At 42.7% G+C, this 22693-nt stretch overlaps 2 protein-coding genes across 3 annotated transcripts in view; one reads left to right on the forward strand and one right to left on the reverse strand.

Moving 5' to 3' along the window:
* The window catches only part of LOC105380184 (anion exchange protein 2), a 34302-nt gene extending 14928 nt beyond the window's left edge, over window positions 1-19374 (forward strand). The window contains exons 3-14 of one of the 2 annotated variants that reach the window (XM_038121776.2): window positions 1676-1737; window positions 6153-6282; window positions 7254-7467; window positions 7817-7983; window positions 11740-12806; window positions 12895-13061; window positions 15142-15266; window positions 16401-16648; window positions 17597-17811; window positions 18217-18407; window positions 18748-18936; window positions 19194-19374. In XM_038121776.2, the coding sequence (XP_037977704.2) occupies window positions 1676-1737; window positions 6153-6282; window positions 7254-7467; window positions 7817-7983; window positions 11740-12806; window positions 12895-13061; window positions 15142-15266; window positions 16401-16648; window positions 17597-17811; window positions 18217-18407; window positions 18748-18936; window positions 19194-19265 (2847 nt within the window). In that variant the 3' untranslated portion in view covers window positions 19266-19374. Of the gene's footprint in view, window positions 1-1675; window positions 1738-2827; window positions 3072-6152; window positions 6283-7253; window positions 7468-7816; window positions 7984-11739; window positions 12807-12894; window positions 13062-15141; window positions 15267-16400; window positions 16649-17596; window positions 17812-18216; window positions 18408-18747; window positions 18937-19193 lie in introns of those variants that run through there. The other variant, XM_038121777.2, reaches the window with a different exon arrangement.
* Window positions 19375-19698: 324 nt separating this feature from the next.
* LOC105398090 lies at window positions 19699-21567 on the reverse strand. Its single transcript, XM_048632514.1, has 3 exons — window positions 21395-21567; window positions 20461-20588; window positions 19699-19989 (listed from the first exon to the last, which is right to left on the reverse strand). Exons 1-3 carry the CDS (start codon window positions 21457-21459, stop codon window positions 19790-19792), a joined length of 393 nt encoding a protein of 130 aa, XP_048488471.1. The 5' UTR covers window positions 21460-21567; the 3' UTR covers window positions 19699-19789.
* Window positions 21568-22693: the final 1126 nt, after the last annotated feature.

Genomic DNA, 22693 nt, shown 5'->3' on the forward strand with positions numbered 1-22693 from the left:
AAAAGTAGGTATTAGGAAAGTGCTCACAGTACTTACACCGTTGTGTATTATAAATAAATACGTTTAAAATATTGACTTATTTCTAGTGCTATCTTAATTTATTAGTAAGTTGTACATATAATTTTTTGCACTTATTTACTTTTTTCCGTTGGTTGAAATCAGTTTTATTTTATATAGCCTGTTCTGTGTACCGATTTTTCTTAATATAAAGATATCCCATAAGCTCTGCTGTCCACTGGAGAATGAATTAATGAAATAATCAAGTACATAAATATCTCTTTATACATAGATACCCTACCTACCTGCCCAAACAAAAACATGCCATTAGGGCCTTATCCTCGTTATAAAAGCTTTTTAGGGTTCCGTAGCCAAAATGGCAAAAACGGAACCCTTATAGTTTCGTCATGTCCGTCTGTCCGTCTGTCCGTCTGTCCGTCTGTCACAGCCGATTTACTCGGAAACTATAAGTACTACAGTGATGAAATTTGATGGGAATATGTGTTGTATGAACCGCTATAAAAATATGACACTAAATAGTAAAAAAAAGAATTGGGGGTGGGGCCCCCCATACATGTAACTGAGGGATGAAATTTTTTTTTTCGATGTACATACCCGTGTGGGGTATCAATGGAAAGGTCTTTTAAAATGATATAAAGTTTTCTAAAAAACATTTTTCTTAAAGTGAACGGTTTTTGAGATATCAGCTCTCAAAGTCGTAAAAAGTATGTCCCCCCCCCTCTATTTTTATAACTACGGGGTATAAAATTCTAAAAAAAATAGAGGTGATGCATGCTAATTAACTCTTTCAACGATTTTTGGTTTGATCAAAGTATCTCTTATAGTTTTTGAGATAGGTTGATTTAACTGTAATTTTGCTGCTACGGAACCCTTTGTGCGCGAGCCCGACTCGCACTTGGCCGGTTTTTAACTTAATTCAAGTTAAGTTTTAGAATATTTCAAGTATTATGTAATATAAATTCTTGAACATCCAACAAAATCAAATGACACCCTTTATCTAACAGTACTCCCATGTAATAGCACCCAGTAAGTAGGTTATAGGTGCATACATTTATAACGAGTGAATTTACGCCTAAAATATTAAGCATTTCCTTGTGAAACACCTAACCAGCAAGTTTTTCTTTTATGCAATCACATCATATCCATCGCTCATTTGACACTGTCGCGCTTTCTTGGTAACGATGGTAAGAGTGATAGGTGTCCACTCTCCAATACTACTTTGGTTTAAATAACTGCCTTTAGGTACTTACCTCGTTTCAGTAAGATTTTTCCTGTGACAGTTCTCATTTTTCCGCATTACGTACAAATACTTTTGCGAAATCTGTACCTATCTTGTACGAATTACTTGCAATTTCGTTGGATACGACACATACGATAAGTCGATACCCAAAATCTATAGGATCTCATTATGGGATATCTCTTAAAACCGCAATTTTATCAAAAAGTCACAGGAATCATCTTAGCTGAAACAAAACGAGGTATATAGTCTCTTCCCTTTCACCCCCTTTGGTAGTTACTACGTTCGTGAGTGTATCTCAAAATTCTCGATCGCTCTGAAGGGGCGCCAAAGTGCAAAAAAAAATCATTTGCTCATAAAGCTCCTAAGTCCGGCCCTGGTCATTTTAGCTTCTAAATGTACCTATGTGTATGCTTACAGGACAGTCGTCACGTGCAGTTTGGGGCCAGCCACCCTGCATCTTACCGGAGGCCTTCGCTCACGTGAGTAGAACCTTACCTTAGCGTCCTTAACACTAGAGCTGAACTGCTGACTCTGCACGGGTTCGTTATCGAAGTAGATATAAACCGGACCCTATATCGGACCGGCGATTAGCAAAAAATACGGCGCTGTGATTGGTGGAACGCGCATTCGACAACTGACCCAATGCGGCGGAACTGAGGTTTTTCACCGTGATAGACTTGAGATGTTCATATACGACTGACAATCGGAGACCGACTTTTTGTAGGAGGAAAATATAACGTTCTGATTGCAATAGTTCAACTCGGATATCCTACCAAAAGTACGTCAGAAATAGTAGGTATGTAAAAGAAGAAAGAAAAACAACCCCATTCCATTACTGTTTTACAAAAAGTCAGTCGTGTCTGCCCATGGACTCAGCCTCACCCAGCCCGTCAAGAACCTTCCCTAGTGTCCGGCAACGCTAACTTTGCAACGGGAAAAAGAATGAAGAAGAGTAAGGCTAAACCACATGCATCAGGGTCAGAAAGCACAATAATAATAGTTGCTGTACTTTTTTGTTGTTGTTGGCACTTGTTTCTATTGCAAAGTTAGCTTTATCGAACTCTATCAGTCTATCACGCCGGGCGTGCAGTGTGTAATGTGTATTAAATATTAAATAATATTAATGTTTATGTACCTACCAACCGGAATATTATATCAACTGTCTGACCTTCAATATCGATTATTTAATATTTCTATGGTAAACTACAGGAAACATTTACATTGAACGTAGATAAGGTGCGATTAGTCTTAAATAATACTAATAAAAAATAAAACCTTAAAAACTTCCATTATTTTACCTAGTAATTTACATGTTGGTCAACGTATACGAGTTCGTTAAGTACACATGAAGTAACTTTACAGTTGCTCGAGTAAACAAACATTAAATTAATAGAGGTAAACTCATTAAAACTTGATAAACTGCCGTTAACTACTGATCGGCGTTGGGCGGGCGGAGCGGGCGTTCACTGCCACGTGTCCCTCGCTAGTGCCGGCTGCACTCAACAACTGACTCTAACCCATTGACATAACAGCTTTAATGGTGCAGACTGAGGGACAACAGTGTCTGAACGCTCGACCGGTCGTGTAAGGAAGTGAAGCCCTGTCAGTGGCATCTGTACCGAAGTACCGAAATAGCGGCATATCGTGACATTGGCATTGTGCCCTCCCCCGCGCCCGCGCCCCTCCCGCCCGATGAAACACTTTCGTTAGCTGTTCTAGCGGAGACCTACAGTAGTACGGCACCAGTTGTATGGTTCCCGCACTCGCGATGCGGTGAGCGAGCGGCGATGGACGATGCCCTGGGACCCCTCGGGTGAGCAGCACTCATCACACCCCATGACCCGCAGTGTGTTGTCACCCATCCGCCAGACTAGCGGTACGATGCCCGAGACGGCACCTGTTTATTTTTTTTGTCGCGTATAACACCCCTCATTCGCCGCCATGAGTTTGTTGTGATAGTTTAGCGTGTGTTTTGTTTTGAAATCGATATCGCATATTAGTTGGGTGTTAATTAATATGTAGTAATACATTCATGTATAGGTTTGTATTTCATCACTAGACAACCGGCAACACAGTCGTCTCCAGTGTGGATCAAGATTTATTTTAGTGTAATTTGTTCATGATTTATGAATGAAGAAGTGCATCTTCTTTGTTTTTAGATATAAGAGCTACACTAGCGTTCCTCCACCACGGTGAAAGGATTAGCCTTTTATTGTTGTCAGATGCTGACTGTCCAGGGAAGGCCGGCAAACACAGTGGACAAAAGAGATATGTACCCACCCTCATCACGACCCCTCACGTCCCCACTGCTAGGGCACGGGTCTCCTTCCAATGAAGGACGGTTTTGTACCCACCCTAGTGCTTAAAAATTGTTGCGGATATTAAAATATGACAATACAATCTTTACAATACATTTTTGCTTTTCGGGCTTTCGTCGGGTAATCTATCATTCGTCAGTAGACTCAGTAGTATGCGCTGGGGATGGTTACATATTTAAATTCAGAAATAAGTACCTAGTTAGGTCATCACCACATTCACCACCCATTGAGAGCCCACTGCTGGGGTTCGGGTCTCCTACCAATGATGGATGGTTTATGCTTAGTCCACCACGCTGGCCTAGTCCGGGGTGGTGGACCCGAAAAAAGCACACTTGTGCTATGAAAGTTGCCGGGTAAGTGTGCATCCCGACAGCCAGTTCTTTTCAAGCTACCCGAAGGCCTCTGACTAGGCTTTACGACTCCTGCCGAAACAGAAACCGGGACCCGCGGAAAGCACGGAAGCGCACAGAAAACCACCACTTTAAATCGGTCACAACCACCACTTTAAATCGGTCACCCATCCGATGACAATGTAGATTCAGTAAAAATCATTCACTGTTTTTTTGCCCCTGAATTGCAAGAATAAGGCCCCCGTTCTCGTACGTAGACCAGGAGCTTTGTGTAATACTTCGTTATAAATTCTCTTTAATGGTGGTAGTGAGGGTAGACTGGGCGTGCAGACGGCTAGGCGAGTAGGTAGCTACCTCATGGACGATGATGGCTCAATTACTAGCTGCACATATCATTAAACTGTAAACACACCCTTAATTATTTATCTACGAAGCTGAGTGGTAAGCTCGAGCAGCTAAGGCTTATAATGACATGAGGGTGACTGTGATTTCCAACAATGCAACTTTGATTTGTGTTTGAATGATGAAATGGAAAGTGTTAACCGTTGAACGCTATATTAGTTTGATTAGCATATAATAATAAAAATAATAATGTTGCGAGCTGTTGGGCATTAGCACTAACAACTATGGTTAATGTTAGAATTATTTAAAAAATGTACATAAGCTGATTAAGGATTAGCTGTCGTCCTAGATAGGTTTACACAAAACCTATATTAAGGAACAACAGGCCCGACCCCGATATAAATTTTAAATAAATTTCCAGCTTAATTATCGAAATCTACATAAATTCATGAAACCATCGTCAGACCACTCAGAACTATTATCGCTTCTTCTTCAATAATCAAAATTTTGCATTCACAATATCATCGGCGGGATTCGAACCCGGCACCTTCAGTGCAGCTTTCATTGCTAACCCCTGCAGGTACCGCGTATTGCACCGCTCCGCCCCTTGGACATTATTGCAAGTAATAATTAATAAGACATGAATTCATGATGGTGGCCTAATGCCCTTTCCTGAGCTCTAAATATCAGGGAAGCATGCAACTCTTTCTCATGATGTATTTCAAATGGTACAAAAGTAGGGCAATCAATAAGCTTTGTGCATTATAGTGTGACCACAGTCCATATGTAACAGTATTTTGCAATAAATAAGGAATACCCATTAGGGTATACCTACTATTTATGTAGTTATAAAAGCATGGGACTATCACTATATACGAAACGAAACGTATATAAACGATAGTGATTACATGGATAATGGTTAGGTTAAAAAACATTGAGTATAGTATCTGCATGGCTTTCGGGGAATCTTTTAAAGCAGTGTTTCTCAACCTGAGGGACACGTCCCCCCGGGGGGTCGCGAAGCTTCTGAAGGGGGGTCGCCAGAGGTATTTTAGTTAGAGACCATAAATAATAATACTGATTCAAACATGATTAAAATATCGAAGGGTCAAGGGGGTCGCGGAATATATTTTTTATACCAGGGGTTCACATCATGAAAAGGTTGAAAAACACTGTTTTAAAGGAAGGGAAGAGGGAGGCTCGCGCGGAAATGTTAGTGTGTAACATCCGGGAGATGTTTCAGACCTTTCAGTAGCTCAAGCAGCGCAACTCACTCGGGTGGAATATCAACTTGAGTGACTCGAACAAAAATAGAACCTGCTACGGTGGGTTGGTATGTTTGAAATTGATGGCTAAAAGTATACATAATATAGGATGCACTCATTGATGATGAAGCTAAGATTTTTCATTGCATGGCTTGTTTCTTGAATTTATTTAATCACTAAATTGTACAAATGGAAGTCTATCTTTAAATACGGGTCTAGGCGGAGCCTAATATTTACGAGAAATATTAATTATTTATTATTCATGTTCAGTCAAACGGCTTACGATTTGCTCAAGAAGAAGTCGCATACATAAACAACAAATATTTTTATGATAAAATTACTTAAAAATTCCCTTATATATTTATGAAAATTCACTTTACAAAAGCTTTACAAAGCTTGCTAGCGTCATCGTGAACGTGATTTCGTGATACTAGAATAAAAGATTTTTTATTTAAGTTTGAGTTTAACAAGAGTTCATTGTATGAATTCAGGTGTAAGTATATTTCATGTCACCTACGTGTATCCAGGTGATACTCTCATCATTACCCTGGGGGCTACTTATGCATACGTGTAAGTACATCTTTAACTCTTTCACTGACTGTGTATTTCCTTGTTGCAGGCGCGAGAAGCTCCGTAAGTTCTCGCTACAAGAGACCCGGTCGCCGCGCGTGCCCCCGCCCGCGCCCCCGCTCGGGGCGGCCGTCAGCAACCGATCTGTCAACAACAACAATAATAACAACCCACATTCGGTAAGTATCGTCTTACAAGATGAGGAATAACAGAGAAAGACGAGGTTTTGTCGTTAAGCCTAGTCAGCCTTCGTGCAGCTTGAAAACATCTGACAGTCGGGTTGCCCACTAACCCGACAACCTCTCTCAGAACAACCTTGCTTGTGTTGGGGTCCACCAACCCGCACTGGGCCAGCGTGGTGAACTAGGCCTAAAGGGGGGATGTGATGGGTCGTGATGATGAAGGTTTTGCAGACGTTGTAAAAGAGGTCTAGGCATCAGGACTTATAACGTTGGTACAGCCTAATTATTGAGAACCTCCTCCTTTTTTAAGTCGGCTGATAAAAGGAAGGTCGCTCTTATTATCAAAGTACACAAGTAATCCCTGTAGGGTATCTATTTACTTACCTTGCGATAGTTTAAAGCTTGGAAACCTGATCAATGCTTCATTAAGTCGTCCTTCAATTTGCTTCAAATTGACGCATACAAAGTATTACAAAGATCCGTCTTTTATGTCTTGAGACCTTGGGAAACCTCTTCAATGTACCTGTATTGATTTAGTACAGTAACTAAGCAAAGCAGGTAGATACCTTTACAAAGCTTTCCGTGAATATGTAAATTACTTAAAGCCAAAAAAAAGTGGCTAAACTCAGTGACAAAAAACGATACCTCTTCTTGGCGTATTAACTTAATCGAAATGAAAAAGCTAATTACAGATGGCGCCTTAGGCGACTGTACCCGATTCCCCAGTTCTAATTGGTTGGTTCAGTCGCATGTTGCAACCCAATAATTTGATTGATCAGGAACAATCGACAGTGCTGCCAAAGTTTCACTTGATTTCCTTCCTCATTGCTGCGGAGCTGCCCTCGCCCTGCCCAACTTTCACTTGTTTTTCTCCCCCATTGCCGCCCTAGTGCTACCCAACTGTCACTTGTTTTTGGTGCCCATTGCTGCGCTCCTGCTGTCAAACTTTCACTTGTTTCTCTCCCCAGGTGTTCGTCCAGCTCGACGAGCTCCTAGGCGAAGAAGACGAGGCGGCGTGGACGCAGACTGCCCGATGGATCAAGTACGAGCAAGACGTGGAGGCGGCGGGGCGCTGGGGCCGGCCTCATGTAGCGCCGCTCAGCTTCCACTCGCTGCTGAACCTGAGGCGCTGTCTGGAGCAGGGGGTTGTGCTGCTCGACTTGGAGGAGAAGGATCTGCCAGGTTTGACGATAATTTTAGTATAGGTGTAAGGCCACACTGCACGCGGCCTAGCGGTCGAAGGAGGCAGTCGCAGTCCGATCGCATTTGTGTGTGTATATTTTAAGCTACCATATAGGTAACAGAAAACATGGAATGCAGGCTCTCGGGTGCAGTGTGGCCTAAGCCTAAGAATATTGGGCGTTTACCCGACGACGTGTAGATGACCTGTAGGGAGTATTTGGGGCGTTACCAAACTCGGCTGACAGTTTGCCAACTGTACACGCAACCTTAAGCTTCAATAGATTATTACTAAAAATATGTTCATAAAAAACCATCGGATTCATCTATAATACCAACCCCCGTTTGTCAGGTATCGCCACTCGAGTGACAGAGAAGATGGTGTCAGAAGGCCTCATAGAGGCGGATGACCAGCAGCTGGTGATCAGCTGTCTGCTGAAGAGGCACAAGCACGTACATGATGGCGGCTTCCGGTTCTCCATTTCCGGCCGGAAACTCTCTTCGTACACTAGTCTACAGGTACCGCCATGTTTTAATCATAGCTTTAATTTATTCTATAGGTATACTAGACCTTACAACAATCTGATTCATAATTCATAACGTTTTCTAAAAGCTTTCTAATAATATAAATGTGCAGCAACGTTTGAAGGTCATGAAATTTACATAGATTAATGCCGGTACCAGCTTCGCCCCTGTACAAAACGATAAAGCGGCATTGATTTGAAAATAACAAACAACATTGAATCTTTATTAGTTAGTAGCAAGAATGTAAAAACGATTGGTAAGTTTTCAGTTACAGTACATTATTATAAATGGTATAGGCCTAGTATACAATCATGAATAGTATTTGTTTGGTGCTTACACTAGTTATGATTTTCCGGGAATTAGGGAAGACTAACGGTCTTAAGGCACCCCGCGCACCAAAATATATGAACTTGAACAACGACTCTACTACTCTTGTAATTGCCAGTCCTCTTTAAACAAGCCCCTCCGGTATCAAGGGTTACTTTGTGAGTTTCTGGTACGCAGCAGGTAACGTGAGTTGTTGTGTCAGAGGCGCGGGCGGCGCGACGCGCGGGGCTCCGAGCCCTCGGCCGAGGCGCCGTCCCTGGCGCCCCGGGCTGCACGCCGCGCCTCCGCCGCCCCACAGATGAGGACCTTCCAGCCAGAGGCAAGCCAGCATGCGGGATACTTGTGGCTTTCTGTAGCATGCGGTGGATAGAATAGTTCGGCATGCTGATGTAAAATGGAGACTTTGTTATGCAGGGTGTTAAAAAAGTAAGACGAAAGGGCGGGGATGACTGAAAGGGTCAGTTCTTGTAATTCGGGAAGAAAAGTTTTGAAACTCCAAATAAACCGTATTGCACCTATTTTACCTATTTTCCAAAATCTGTTCAGTATGATGAGCCACCCTTTTTCGACTTACTTTGCCACTTTTCAGTAGACTGAATATAGTTTCAATATGGATTAACTTTAGCATACAAGATACTTTATTTAATCCTAATAGATGTTGAAACCTAACATTAGATAAATAAATTGATAGATACTAATGATAGATATTAAATGTCTTAAATCGCTGTATCTATGCCATTGATTAGAGGACTCATTCCATCATGCCTTCAACTAACAAAACTAACCAAATTTAATTATTAGTAGACAGATTGTATTATAACTAATATGCTTACTAAGTAGCATATTTATATTATATATTAATATTGTGAACTGATACAATATCCTGGATTATTAATAGGTACCTACTCACGAGTGTGACAGATCTGATGATGCTTGTGGCATTGCCAATAATTTATGATGAGAGATAATCATGTGATTAATTAATAACTACACCTGAACAAACTGAAATATACGAGTACAGTCACTAGCAAAAACCTTTGGTTATTGGAAAGTGAAATGTCCAAAATATGAAGTCTAGATCACTTCTGTAGCTTGGTTTAAAGTTAATAACCCTAGTAGTACGAACACTCTCTCAAATATCAAATTAAAATTTCGAAATTTAAATAGCCACGAATATTCGGCAACTATTCGGTATTCGGCCTATTCGGCCAGTTTTTTCAGTATTCGGTATTCGGCCGAATACTAGTTACTATTCGGCCGAATACCGAATACTTAAAAAAATAGCAAATATCTTATGAAACGGAACAAAAAAAGCAATTTAACTGAAACATTTAATTATTAATTGTGAAAACAAGAATAAAATATCAAAATTTTTATATTTAAAATTAATTAAAGGCAAATTATGGTGAATAAAGTTTTTTTTCGGTATTTGTTCGTAAGAGACGAAATCACTTTTCATCATTAAATATACAATACCTGCATCTGAATGAATAGACTCTCTCAGAGGTATTTTTTAACAAAATATATAAGGTTTGGCTACTGTTTCGAGTTGATTAACCTTTTATGGATCTGCCGTACAATTAAAACAAGCACTCTTTAAATAAAACTACCTACAACTCATTTAAATTATACTGGATCACCCGCCTAATATTCGGTGGCGGAATATTCGGTATTCGGCGGAGAGCGCCGGCCGAATATTCGGTATTGGGTATTCGGCCAAATCACTATTCGTGGCATCTCTAATTTAAACCTATTTAAAGCTTTTAATAACGTGGTTTGATACAGACACACAGACAGACGACCCTCTTTTACCGTAAGGGGTGCGAATGTAACATACCATGGCAGATAGATAATAAAAAGAACGAAGATACAAAATGACCAGTAGCCAGGCATAAGTACATTATAAAACAATTAAAAATAATGCGAAAATAACTTTGAAAAAAATTACGTCAGCGACTGTAGATACTCGTGTAATTGAAGCGTATCGATCGACACGTAATATCCAGGCCTCAATGTTACCCTCATCCAGCAGTCGTGATGAGCCACCTCCTCAACCCTGTGATGATCAATGTACTTACCCACCGATGATCAAGTGGACGCGTCTTGGAGGCGTCATCATCATCAACCTCATGATGAAAACATCATTCACGTCCACGGAAAACAGGCATTCAATCATAGTGACTTGAAAAGTGAAGATGTGGTAAGAGTGATTAGTTTAAATCGTGTAGGTACTTACTTTACAAAAAATAGAGGTGCAGGTATAAGTTTCAGTGTAGTATAATGTGAGTTCTTGAATGTTTTATAGTATCTCCAAAAGTATTTAGAATGCTGTTGTTTTTGTTGCTGATCAACCGTGGGACCGGTTCCGATCCGATTACCTTCTCTATAATTATTGTGATTAGGTATATGTATATCTGCCCATTACGTTTATTTCATACTAACGAAATAGATGGCTATCATAAAACCACGCAGACTCGACTTATTACTTAAGGCAATCTCCACCAGATAACTTTTGGATGAATTATATTTACTTACTTAATTAAGTTATTTCTGTATAAATAGAGATGTCTCGTGCATGACTTCTTTTGTACATATATATAATTCGTTCCTACACAACGTCTGCATGTGTGGTGGAATGTTTTACTTATTTAATTACCTTAGATATAGAACTTTAAATAACAGTTACGGAATGATCAGATTTTATATGTATAAGTATCCTTTTCATAATATCGGGGGTTATTTACTTAGTACATTTTTGGTAGAACATCTAACCCGCTTTTTTAGCTCATATTAGGCTGAGTTCCCAGTAGGCAAACTGTTCGCCCACGCTACAAATTGTGTAGAGTGGGCGCGAAACTAACAAACTATGAATACTAAACCGATATGCCCCGCCCGCCCGCTGCTAACTCAGTCCAGTTGGAGGCAATTGGAGGATTGGAGGATTGTTTGCCTACTGGGAAGCCTTATATGGACCTATTTAAAAGCTATATGTATACGAGTCATGCAAAGTGCCAATGATTTTGCTACATACGATCTGAGCTAACAACAAGCTTATCATGAAACCTACGCATTGTAATATAAGTACCGACTGAAAACATTTCACAGAACTTTATGAAAGACTTAAGTACTGCCTACACTTATATAGATTCCTTACATAAATGTTTTTTCCTCGGGAACATATTCAATGGCAGCCTCGAGGAATAAATTTTCCATTTTAAACCCTATTTACATACCAATCAAGATTCACGATCTCATGTACAAAGGCTCTTTCAGTGAGGTGGCAACTGCGTACGTAGTTACAGTATCATAAGTTATTTTGAAGTCCTTTTGAAGAGGCAAGGTTTCATTATAAGTCTAGAATCGGGATGAAAGATATTTTATTGGGAAACTTGAGTGATGTCGGTCGTGTTTGTATCGATGCAGAGCCTGGTGGACCGGCGGCGCCGCAGCTCCGCGGCGACCACGGCGGCGGCGGCGGCGGCCGTGCAGGGCTCGCGCGACTCGCTGCGGCCCGCGCACAACGAGGGGCTCATGCGGCGCATCCCCGCCGGCGCCGAGGCCACCACCGTGCTGGTGGGCGCCGTGGGCTTCCTGCAGCAGCCCACCATCGCCTTCGTGCGGCTCGCGGCCGGCCTGCACCTGCCCGGCATCACCGAGGTGCCCGTGCCCGTGCGCTTCATGTTCGTGCTGCTGGGGCCCACCGCCGCCGACCTCGATTACCACGAGGTGGGCCGCTCCATCTCCACGCTCATGTCCAACCCCACGTTCCACGGCATCGCGTACCGCGCCGAGGACCGCAGCGAGCTGCTGTCGGCCGTCAACGAGTTCCTGGACGACTCGCTGGTGCTGCCTCCCGGCGACTGGGAGCGCCAGGAGCTGCTGCCTGTGGAGGAGCTGCGCGCCAAGAGCGAGCGCATCCGCCAGCGCCGCCGCGCCGCCGCCGCCGCCGCGCCGCCCCCGCCGCCCGCCGCGCCGCCCGCCGACGCGGAGAAGGCCGCGCTGCTGGAGGCGGAGGGCGCCAAGCCGCCGCCGGACGAGCCGCAGGACCCGCTGCAGGGCACGGGCCGGCCCTTCGGCGCCATGCTGCGGGACATGCGGCGCCGCTACCCGCACTACCTGAGCGACCTCCGCGAGGGGCTCACGGGGCAGTGCCTGGCCGCCGCCATCTTCATGTACTTCGCGGCGCTGTCGTCGGCCGTGACGTTCGGCGGGCTGCTGGCGCAGAAGACGGGCGGGCAGATCGGCGTGCCGGAGACGCTGCTGTTCACGGCGGTGGGCGGCGTGGTGTTCGCGCTGGCGGCGGGGCAGCCGCTCATGATCACGGGCGCCACGGGGCCGCTGCTGCTGCTGGACGAGGCGCTGGCCGCCTTCTGCGCCTCGCAGGGCTTCGACCTGCTCACGGCGCGCTGCTACTGCGGCCTGTGGATGCTGCTCATCGGACTCACCGTGGCGGCCGTCGAGGGCAGCCGCGCTGTCAAGTTGATATCCAGGTATTTATATATTTCTTCTTCAAAAAATCAAAACATTTGGTATTGTAACAGGGCTAAATGTTAACTAATAGCATCTGTGTCTATTCAGGTTCACGGAGGACATATTCGCGCTGCTGATCAGCGTGATCTTCATCTCGGAGCCGATCACCAACATCATCAACGTGTACCGCGCTCACCCGCTCGGCCCCTCCTACTGCCACCTCTGCAACCAGACGGAAAACGGCACTGACTACGGCACCAATACTACTACTATAGGTAAATATAACTGATAATTTGTGTCGTCATCAGCAATGCGTCGATAAATAATTAATAGATATAATAATCAACTAACTCCCCCGAAGACAGCTGGTGACATCGTCGCCAAACATGCCTGCTGGCGACGTCTAGCTAGCGACGGGAGCATCCATACTCGTAACCGTAAGAAACAAAAAAAACTATCCGGCGACATATGAGTCGCTTCATATTATTTGTCCCCTCAAGTGTTACTTTAAGATCGCTGCTGAGCAATGGTATTAATTACCCATATTACAGATCCTCTAGATACTGTAGGATCATTAGTTGTGTGGTTTGTTTAAATTACTCATACCTACGAATTTTCCGTTAGTCCAGCAGTTGAACTTTTCCAGTCTCTTCATGTTGATGTTATTGTTAAATTTTGAGTAACAATATAGGCATGTATAAGGGAAGGTGTTCCTTGTATTATCTACCACCTTTGCTTGTTTATCCACAATTACCTATGTACATGCTTCTCAATGTTATTTACGTTATTTATTATCTATCTTGTATTTCGCGGCTAAAGCGACGTTATCTTCATCAGATGCCAGCGCAAAATTTTCCATTTCACCGATGCCACATTTAGATCTTGTTATTATTAGATCTATCTAACATCTAATCTACATCTTCATTTCGTTTTGTATGTACTTATTCAAAATGCCATGCGAAGTCAAAGGTTGATTAATTATAGGTAATGCCGACCTGTGTAGATAATAATGTAAGACGTTATTTAGTTACTGTTGTTGCAAAAGCGATTTCATTCATATTCATGCAAAAGTGTGAGATAAATCTTTAGATCTTTGGCTTACTGCGTAGCGATAAGTACCTAAATATGGATAACTGCCATCGTTTGCGTATGAATGCAGTACGTTCCTAAATACACTTTACGTACCTACTTACTTATAAATATTTTCATATTCATAAAGCTGTGAACCCTTCTTTATTAATGCCTTCTTATTTATTTTTCTTTGACATGAGGCAATGTTTCATAAAATCGGCGATTCAGTTAAAACCATAACAAAATAGGTAGGTACCTATGGTAGGTACGTATGGAAATTGCTGCCATGACATAAACGGAGCTAGCTTTGTAAGGCGATTCTCACACTGCCCCGCATGATGCAGCGTAGCGCGTGGATGCGTGTTCTACCGTTGCTTGTAAGTATCTCCGTTTGTATGGAAAACACGCACAGTCTAACACACAGAAAATGCATCCACGCGCGTTCATGCGGATCACGCGCATACACGCGGAGAAACATGCACCCCCGCGCGTAGGTGCGGGGCGAGACGCAAGGTATGGCACACCGAATCCCGCAGTGCCGCGCGTGATTTTGAATGGGCGTGACAATATCGATATAGTTAACTTAATATGTGACGTAATAATATCGATATAGTTAACTTAATATGTATTTAGAAAATTGAAATTATTTACTTACCTCAATGTTACCCAAAGCTTCTCTTCTGGCGTAATACAAAGACGAAAATTTGTATCTCTTCCACTAATACCTGTTCGAATTTTGCTGAGCAAATAATCAAAAGATGTTGTTGACATACGCGTGTAGTTGAAAAATTTCTCTTCATATTTTCTAAGGTCCCAATAATTTTGAACAAATGACCCATTTAAAGATCTTGTTTGTAAATATGGTTGTACCCAGTATCTTCTATAGGCACGATTTCTTTTAATTCGACCGTACAAAAACCAAACAGTTAGTATAATGGCAGCGTCCTGAATGAGTTCCACACTATTAACCATTTTTATCAAAACTATCGTGATGCTCAGTACTGCACGACCACCACAGAGAACGGCGAATAAATGAGAGCCGCCGTGCGTAAATCTACAAAACGCACCTACGCGCGTGAGTGCGCAAAAAACCCGCACGATGATGCAGATCTGCACTCCCGCAGGAACGCGCGCAGGTGCGTCGACACGCAATATGCAGCATGATGCGGGGCAGTGTGAAGATCGCCTAAGCTGTGCGAAAGGATGCGTTCAAATACTAGTTTTACTCTGCTCCAATCTACACCCCCCTACAATAACTTAAAATTTGTTTACCCTTGTTTCCAGCTCCGGAGATCCCAGTGGGCCCGCAGCCGAACACGGCGCTGTGGAGCACGATCCTGACGCTCGCCACCTTCACCATCGCCTACTACCTGCGGATATTCCGCAACGGGAAGTTCCTGGGACGCAGTGTGAGTGTTCTTCATCAGATAGACCAGAAGCTGTATAAAAAGTGGCCTATGTGTTAAAGCAGGAGCAGGATATCCTACTTCCTGCCTCCGTCCCGTAGTTTTTGGGTGAAAGATTAACAAACATCCATACTCATAAACTTATATAATTATGTCGCAGGCAATTTGTAAGATCTCGCCGTTTACATACGGCGTCGTCAGTTTACAAACGCTCGCTGTTTTGTAATTTGCCGAAGGCATATTGGTAACTCGTTCAATCGTTCTGATTTCGATGTTAATTGTAGTTTTAGGGTGACCATGATAAAACACAGTTTGAACTTTGAACTAGTGGAAAAATCTGACTTTATTTCAGGATTTCAAGTAAGATTTTTTACTTTTATTTTCTAAAGTAGGTAGGTATGTAAGCAGTTACTGCATATGTTTAAATATTTAATAAAAATATACATTTTAGTAAAAAACGTATTCATTTAGACAGAACAATCAAACAATAATAATACATTTCCAGACATAAACAAACACACAAATGCTCGAATGCATTAAACTTAGGAAAACGCTAAACCCTAAACAATTTATGAAGCTCTAAATTAATATCCTGCATGTGTGTGCTCCGTACACCGGGATCTATGGATAACGTAGTAGTTTTTAGGTGCGGGATAACCTCAAAAACTTTGTAGTTTGTCTACGGCCTTTTTACTGCTCCTGAACTGTAATAAATGACTTTAAAGTCACAATTATTTGGTGAAAATGCTTACCCACTTGTAATATTTGCACTGTTTTGAGTATTTATTGAATCACAGAACCACTACTTGACGCCATTTTTGTTGTCGTGATCAACAGCGCCGCGCGTGGTAAGAACCAGAACTAAATTCTTCAATTTGCCGCGGCATTATGTAAACGGCGTATGGATTGTCAATGAAATGTTTTGGCATATTATAAAATGACACGGCAATTTACATTTTGCCTTCGGCATATTATAAAACAGCGAGCGTTTGTAAACTGCCGACGCCGTATGTAAACGGCGAGATCTTAAAAAATGCCTGCGACACATAGATCAGACAGTAGATAGCTAACTATGTCAGCCACTAGAACGCGGCCGTTACCACTGACATTGAAACAAAATCTTTCTCTTCTCCACAGGCGCGCCGAGCATTAGGCGACTTTGGAGTGCCGATAGCCATCGTGATCTGCGTGGCTGCCTCAGTCCAGGTGCCAGTCTACACGGCCCTGCTCCGGGTACCCTCGGGCCTGAGCCCCACGGCTCCAAGACCCTGGCTGGTGCCCATGAGTGAGGAGTTCAACAGCGTCCCGCTCTGGGCGGCGGCCGCCATGCTACTGCCCGCCATGATGATTTATATCGTCGTGTTCTTGGAGACACATATTGCTGAGTAAGTCCTTCTTGCACGAAAGAAGATTGCATTAGTAACGAATCAGGTGATAGTTAGGTGTGTCCGGCGGAGCCTATAGGCGATCAGAGAATGATAACTGATGTTACTGGCTAATCCTTTCACCACGGTGAGAAGTGGTAGACCAGCTACCAGCTCTAATGTTTATCATCGGCACGCTACAAGAAGTTCTGTACAAAATACGATATTATTGGTTGTAAACCGTAAAAAACTAAAAATAAGAGTGGTAAAAAGATAAACCGCCATAGGATGATATTTCACTCCATTCAATAGTGAAAATTCTATTCGTTATCCATTGATTCCCGAGTGAATTCAAAATCACCGTCCTCAAGGTAAAACTCATTAGTACTACCTTGAGAGAGAAATAGTTCAGAAAAACTCATAAACGTATTGTTTTATTTTAATATTTACCGACACAACAGTGCTTATTGACTGTTCCGCGTAGAATTAGGCATGTCGCCAATAATTAATGAATGATGGCGCTCGGCCAGCGGTGTTACAGCATTGTCTCTGTTATCTCATTCACTTTCTTTATACACGTATCATACTCGGTTTGCGTACATGGATACCTAATGACACACATCCACGAATTCTTTTCTAATCTATCTAACCTACTGCTCTCTATTCAACTCCTTACCTTACTACCATTCAACATGACTGAACCATGAACCCGTCGTTATTATTATTATTATAACATGACTGTAGTTTTGGGAGAGGTCAATATTATTCATGATTCCTATCATATGCATAGTTATAGGATACTTGTATAATACAGAGTGGAGCTTTATGAGTGAACATCACCTGTCCCATATTAGTGATGTTCTATTGTTAACTGATCACGAACCAAAAAACGATTAAACTTCGGATACGTGGACATTCACATGAACCCGTCCAATCAGCTAACAGACTCACAATCCACTCCACTTCCAGACTAATCGTATCAAAACCCGAGCGGCGTCTCCAGAAGAGCGGCGGCCTCCACCTGGACATCGTGGTCCTATCGGTGATCAACTGCGTGTGCGGCGTGTTCGGCGCGCCGTGGCAGTGCGTGGCCACCGTGCGATCCGTGAGCCATGTGGCCGCGCTCACAGCCATGTCCACCACGCATGCGCCTGGTGATAAGCCCCATGTTATTTATGTCGCTGGTGAGTGGGACTCTTCGTAGAGCATGTTATAAGTTTTAGGTACCCATAGCAGTTCCCATCTTACTTTTCCCTTTCCAAAGGAATTTATTGTGGTGTCCAGGTCAGTCCAGCATTTTCGTAAAACGTTTTTATTTAATAGAACCTCCTACTAAAGTCACTGTATTTCCTCTAAACACCGAATTCTATCTTCAAAGAGAAGACCCTCGCAACCCTATTTTCGTTAAACCTGTATTCCAGAGCAAAGCATGACTGAGTGGTGTTCTCTCTTCAATGAGACCTTATCGCACTACCTAACTATCACTTTCTCTACAACACCTAAGGTTAACTGAATGAGCGCTCTATTAGCATAAAAATACCTATGAAAACTTGAATTCCACTCAACCTCTCCATCTGTACCTATTCCAGAGCAACGCGTGACGGGTCTGGTGGTGTCTCTCCTCGTAGGCCTGTCTGCTCTGGCGGGCGGGGTGCTGCGGCTGGTGCCTCTGTCGGTGCTGTTCGGAGTCTTCCTGTACATGGGCATCTCCGCGCTCGCCGGGATCCAGCTGTGGGAGCGGACTATACTGATGTTGAAGCCGCCGAAGCACCATCCGCCGGTAATTTGGTTGTTCTTTTGATTATAGGGTTTGTATGTAAGGAGATTCTGCTACCACGTTCGCTCCGGATAGCTAATGATGCATGGAGCTTTTGGTTTGAATTTTGGGCTGATATATTATGTACAGTCTAGAGTACTAGGTATTTATTATTGATATCATTGCGTTGGTTTTACTTTTACTGGCATCAACCTGTCTCTAGAGAATCGTCAGTATCCCAGCAAAATGTTTTCCAGTGATAATAGCTGTTGGCGGTAGACTTTTAGTAACCTTAGTTTTGCTTAGATAGGAGACCGAAGGATTTATAAACACTTTTACCTATTTTCCCTTATTTCCTCCGCAGGTGGTCTACGTCCGTCGGGTGCCCACTCTCCGCATGCACCTCTACACCGCCGTCCAGATCCTCGTCCTCATCGGCCTGTGTGCGGTCAAGTGGTCGAGCATCGGGCTGGCGCTGCCGCTGTGTCTGCTGCTGACCGTGCCGCTGCGACGCGCCTTGACCCCACTCTTCACGCCCTTGCAGCTTAGAGCGGTAAGTCGGTGTTCTTTTGTCTATGGCTATACTTTTCCCTAGCCCTGCAGTGACCTATTATGGAAGAGTGTCAGTGTTCTATGTTTCTGTCCCTATAAATCATGCTAGAATACAGAATAGATTTGGAGCTTGCTCACTATGCAGCAGTTTCTTTCTAGAGGGTCTTTCGCCTGGGCAAGGGTGGAACTGAGTGCAACATTATTCCACTGTTCCAGTATAGTTATATCTGTACTTTAACCTATATATTGTATTTTCAGCTGGATGGGGCACACCCGGAGAAATTGGATGATGAACCAGATTTCTACCAAGAAGCACCACTGCCGGGGTGAATGACCTCGCCGCCATATTGTACCTATTATTAATTAATAATGTTAACTCGATGTTAAGAATAAATCTATTTATTTCTAGACTTATTTAAGTACATAAGTTACAAACATACCATCAGTGTTTTTATTTCGTGCCATTTTCACCGACATTTTGCCATTGGGAATAAGTATAGGTTACTTGGGAGATAAACTTAGTAAAGAAGATCCCTACATAGACCTACTTAATTAAAAACGAGTACCTAATGTCCTACCTACCTAATAATAACCATTTTTTAAAAGAGAAAGACAATTTAAATAGATTACCACAGTTTTATTTATACCATAAGTCTTAGCATAGACCTAAGTGTTAGTAACGTTTGCAATTTTTATAATTATTTGTCTAGTCACCGACTGACGTAGTTCACTCTGATTTCATCACACCACACCACTTCCACACTAGAACAAAGTTTGACAAAGCTACAGACGACCACACTTCTACTTCAGCAGTGAGAGGCCATTCTAACTAAATAGAGGCACCTAATACCCGCCTACGCTACTCTAACCGCCAGCTGGTACTTATACCCAGCAGCCCTATACAGCCTCAGTAGCTGCAGGAACACAGCCGTGCCTCTCTCCCCAGCCACGGAGTGTCGGGAGACCCGTCGCGCGTCCACGTTGAATAGCGTCTTCCATGCTTGCTTGAGCAGACGGGAGAGCTCTTTGGAATGCGCTGACTGGGTGGTTGTAGCTGTGGGATGGAGAATTGGTGGGTATGAGTCGTGGTGGTAATGGAAAAGGTCTTGGCTCTCGTTCGTGAGGCCGCGGGTTTGAATCCTCCCATGTACCAATATATTCTTTAAAAATAAAGAATTTAACTATGTACGGTTACACTATGTGCTTACGTACACGTACTCTTACGGTGAAGGAAAAAAATCGTGAAGAACTGACTTTGATCGCCATGCTACGAATAATGGGATGCCTGTTGAAATGAAGGTTTTGCGAAGTTTTATGGTTTAGGAACGTGTGCAGGTTTGACTGTGACTCCAGTAGGCTCTACCTAAATCGCCATATCATGTAAAATCGACGTGGGTACCGGTTACATCTGTCGAAGAGCCGATGACCGATGCATTTTTCACTTAAACAGTAAATTTTGGCGCTCCTTTTGAGAGGCCTATATCTAGCCGTGTCCTCTACCCAGTCTGTTAAGGACATTGCTCACAAGGGTCCTGAGCGATGAAGTCCACGTAGCAGTAGTTGAAGCCGAGCCCCACCGACACGCTGACCAGCGCCAGCAGCGCCAGCAGTAGCAGCGTCGCCACGCATGCGCACGCGCCGATCGCCGTGCATCTGGACACGGGAGGAGATTAGAATAGAACTGACTTTATTCATCATCATCATCATCAGCCTATATGTCAATCCACTGCAGGCCTCCGCCATGTTATGCCAAGTCCCATCCCATCCAGTTTGGTCCAGTTACTCTCCTAATGTCATTAGACCAACGGGCCGGAGGGCTACCGACTGATCGCCGTCTCTCCCTTGGCCACCACTCCGATACCGCCTTGGTCACCACAAATAGTAAAACATACAAAAAATACTTATAAACTAGGAATAATTATTAACAGTAGGCGGCCTTATAGCATAGCATAGCAGAGCTACCTTCTGCACAACAGAGAACGACAGACTCTAGAAAAAATAACTGTGTTTAAACCTACATAATATCTGCCCGGCCGGTAATCGAATCCGAGCAATTCGGCGATGGTTTAATTAAAAAAAAAAAAAAAACACGCACTCACGCCTTGTACTAATGTACTCCCTTGCGGGGTAGGCAGAGGTGCATTACTGCACCCACTTTTCGCCAGAGTGTTATGTTAGTCCCAATGTAATAGGGGGCGGGCCTATTGCCATTTAACGGGCACATCCAAGACCCGAGAACAAATATCTGTGTTTAAACAAATATCTGCCCCAGCCGGGAATCGAACCCGGGACCATCGGCTCAGTAGTCAGGGTCACTAACCACTACGCCATTCGGTCGTCATGGTTTAATTAAACGATAAAAGTTCGGTATTCCAATCACCTAGGACACCTATGTTAAATTAAGGTTTAATTCAGTACATTTGGTAAATTTTAAGCAAATATTTTAATTTTGTACGTACCTTTCAGATTTAAACATACATACAGAGCATGAATGCCCTAAGTTATACAAACTACAATAACACATAGTTAAATTAGATATTTAAGTTAGTTATAATAATTTTATGTTAGTATTTTAACAATTATTTGATTTTTTTAGGTTAAGATTTACTTGAAATTTTGCTTACTCTATAAAAAAACTTGGTCACACGAAACACGACAAAAGCGCAGCCAACATACAGCCATGAACAGAATAGAGGTATTAATTATTTGTACCTACTGAAAATAAAAGGTTGATTTTGTAATTAAAGGGTGTCCCACGCCCAAGGTTCATGGTGATGCGATGCATGAAGGGGAATTCTTATACGTATAAGTAGGTACATAGGTACATACCTACGTTGACTTAATTTTTATATCTTAGTGAAATTCAAAGAATATAATAGGTAGGTACTTACGGATCGTACTTCGTCGAGTGCGGCCTGGATGATCCATGAATCAAACCTGCTAACGCTATACAGGGTGTTGCAAAAAGGGTATACTAAGCTGAAACCTACATGTGCAGCATGGTATATCTAAGCCCGAAACTGAAATTAGAATTTCAAATTTCGCGAAAAATATATTTATTTTTTATAGAAACTTAGTTGGTCACGTGACTTTTTACTATGGAGAATGAATTGTTTTTTTCGCGATTTATGAAATTCTGATTTCAGTTTCAGGCTTAGATATACCATGCTGCACATGTAGGTTTCGGCTTAGTATACCCTTTTTGCAACACCCTGTATATACCTAAATGTTAAGTTGAAGAGAAAAATAGACGTTTATTGTTACTATAGGTCTTAATCGAAAGGGTCCATAAATGTCAATCATACAACGCATTGAGTATGAATGGTACGGTACGAGGGTACACCCGAGCCCGCGTTGTTCTATGCATACAACGTCATATATTTTACTTAAGGTGAAAGAAAACATTGTGAGGAAACCTAGGTACTTATCTAGATTTAGTACCTACATCTAGATAATATGTGAACCCACCAGTGGTTCAGCGTGGTGGGAAATGGTCCAAGTTAGGATGGTAGTTTGAAGGTGCAGGTATCTACACCCCAGACAGAGTGAAAGATATAAATTTCTACGTGAAGGTGAAGTGTGTAAGTAGATTGGCTGATTTGATGATGATGATTTAAAAAAAAACACCCACTTTAAGTACCTATAAGAAAAAAATACTTGGTTTTACCAATGGTAGGCAAGGATTACCTGTGGTTGAACAACAAAATGGTAGGAAGGGGTGCAGGCAGTTTATTTAAACATAACGGTCATAATACCTA

Source organism: Plutella xylostella, chromosome Z (assembly GCF_932276165.1).
Source record: "Plutella xylostella chromosome Z, ilPluXylo3.1, whole genome shotgun sequence".
Taxonomy (NCBI): domain Eukaryota; kingdom Metazoa; phylum Arthropoda; class Insecta; order Lepidoptera; family Plutellidae; genus Plutella; species Plutella xylostella.